Genomic DNA, 2,500 nt, shown 5'->3' with positions numbered 1-2,500 from the left:
TCGGAAAAACGACCGGCACCTTGTAGCCCGGAGGATGGAAGTCAGGCGGCGCCTCGCGGACCACGAACATCTTGGCGGCGAAGGACGGCACGTGGTCCGTGTCCGCGGGGGTGTCCGCCTCCACCTGCGGACGGAGCGAAAGGTGGGTTAGACAGGTCTCTCTCTCTCTCTCTCTCTCTCTCTCTCTCTCTCTCTCTCTCTCTCTCTCTCACTGACTGACTCACTCTCTCTCTCTCTCTCTCTTTCTCTCTCACTCTCTCTCTCTCACTCACTCACTCACTCTCTCTTTCTCTCTCACTCTCTCTCTCTCTCACTGACTGACTGACTCTCTCTCTCTCTCTCTTTCTCTCTCACTCTCTCTCTCTCACTGACTCACTGACTGACTCACTCTCTCTCTCTCTCTCTTTCTCTCTCACTCTCTCTCTCTCACTCACTCTCTCTTTCTCTTTCACTCTCTCTCTCTCTCACTGACTGACTCTCTCTCTCTCTCTCTCTCTCTACCTCTCTCACTCTCTCTATCTCTCTCACTCTCACTCACTGGCTCACTCTCTCTCTCTCTCGTCCCTGATCGCGTGCGTCTCACCTTGAGTAGTTCGCCCATGGTGGGTCCAATGGTGGGCGCCGCGGAGGGCGAGGGCGTGGGTGGCGAGGGGGCGGGCACGTGCGTCACGACGACCTGGGGGGGCGGCGCGAAAGCTTGCGGTGCGAAGGCCGGCGGCGTCGGGACCGGCCGGAAGAAGATGGGTCTTCCGTCGGGCGTGCGCAGGGGGCGTCGGCCTGGCCGGCTGCCGGCGGGGGGCTGAGGGCGGAACGGGCGGCGCCCTTGGGGGGGCCGCGCGCCGAACTGCTGGGGGGCACTATGAGGGCGCGAGAAGGGGGGGTCCTGCGCACTCTGGCGGCGCAGGGGGGGAGGGGGAGGGCGCAGGCTGAAGGAGGGCGCCTCTGGGGAAATGTCCCTGCGAAGAGAATTCAAAATTAAAAATTCAATTTCAAAAACTTTATTCCATGAATTACAATGGTAAATTACAAAGGGCGCTAAAAGGGCCTGCCGGCTCTGTCCCGAGCGCCGTCGTGTGTCGCGCTCAGAGCAGTGACAATATTAATACTGACTTCAATAGTATTGATACCGTTATTGCCTCTGGCGGATCTAAATGTTATTTTGATTCGCTCCAAATAAGTGGCGCCAAGAAGAAAACAATATTACAAAAAAGGATGATGAGGTTATTCTCCCTAACTGTAGTGAATATAATATCAAACATATTATCTTCATCTCGTTCTCAGGTTACCAACACTATCTTTATATTCCGTATATACATATATCACATAATATATTTTCTTTATCATATTATCTTCATCACAATTCTTATACTCACGCTCTCTCTTCTGCTTCTTCCACGCTGCCCTCGACAGTGTCCTGTGAAGAGGGAGGCGAACAGCGTCAATGAAGGAAGATTTATTCAATCAGAGAAACACACCTTTATATGTATATATACACACATATCTGTATGTATAGATGTGTGTGTGTGTGAGTTTGTGTGTGTGTGTGCAGGAGTTTATGTGTGTGTGTGCGCGCGCGTGAGTTTGTGTGTGTGCGTGTGTGGTGAGTGCGCGTTTGTGAGTGTATGTGTGTGTGCGTGTGTGGTGAGTGCGTGTTTGTGAGTGTGTGCGTGTTTGTGATTGTATGTATGTGTGAGTGTATGTGTGGTGAGTGCGTGCACTATCCTCAGAAAAGGAACGTACCGATCTGCGGTGCGGGAGAACGTTGGTGTTCCCGATGGACTGTGGGAAGCCCTTTTCGTCTCCGAAGCCAAATCCTGCGCCAGGCGGAAGAAAAAAACATGATAAGAAGTGGCGACGTGACGCATTTCAGTTTATGATGCAGATTTCTTCAGTGTAGTAGACGTGACCATGATGTTGACGATGAGGATGCCAGCCTACAAGCCACGCCCCTCTTCCATGGCCAGGAAGGTGATTGGTTCATGCACGGTGTTCGTATCGCTATCCGTTTCGTTACAGGAAGAGAGTTCAATGTTTATAATCAAACTCGTTCCTCTGTTAAAAGACAGCAATCTAAAGAGGACATTGAAAAAAAAAAAAAATATATATATACATATATATATATATATATACATATATACATATATATATATATATATATACATATATATATATATATATATATATATATATATATATATATATATATATATATATATATGGATCGCTTTCAGGTCACACATTTAGTGTGAATAAGTGGAGGGAACACAAACATTATATATAAACTAATCAGCCACTTAGCCATGGAGGAAGGACTTCGTTTCTTGGTAAATGTGAAATAAAGTGCTCAGTTGAAAAACCATTTGCCCATTTTGTCACCAAAGTAGACTTGCAGCCTCAGAAAAAATAATATACATATACATACATATACATATATATATATATATATATATATGTATATATATATATATATATATATGTATACATATATATATAAATATAT

General features: G+C 46.6%; 1 protein-coding gene across 5 annotated transcripts in view; it reads right to left on the bottom strand.

Annotated features, from left to right (window-relative positions):
- Positions 1 to 2,500, bottom strand: part of LOC122250529 (uncharacterized) — a 49,542-nt gene that overhangs the window by 1,489 nt on the left and 45,553 nt on the right. For all 5 annotated transcript variants that reach the window (XM_043011990.2, XM_086533918.1, XM_043011992.2 and 2 more), the window contains 4 exons: positions 1,741 to 1,814; positions 1,374 to 1,414; positions 584 to 956; positions 1 to 124 (listed from right to left, as the gene is read on the bottom strand). The exon at positions 1 to 124 is cut by the window's left edge and continues 98 nt beyond it. In XM_043011990.2, coding sequence (XP_042867924.2) covers positions 1 to 124; positions 584 to 956; positions 1,374 to 1,414; positions 1,741 to 1,814 — 612 coding nt within the window. The remainder of the gene's footprint in view (positions 125 to 583; positions 957 to 1,373; positions 1,415 to 1,740; positions 1,815 to 2,500) is intronic.

Source organism: Penaeus japonicus, unplaced genomic scaffold (assembly GCF_977035675.1).
Source record: "Penaeus japonicus unplaced genomic scaffold, GWHDUDI00000001_assembly GWHDUDI00000040, whole genome shotgun sequence".
Lineage (NCBI taxonomy): Eukaryota > Metazoa > Arthropoda > Malacostraca > Decapoda > Penaeidae > Penaeus > Penaeus japonicus.
Note: the sequence above shows the minus strand (reverse complement) of the source record. Positions and strands in the feature narration are given on the sequence as shown.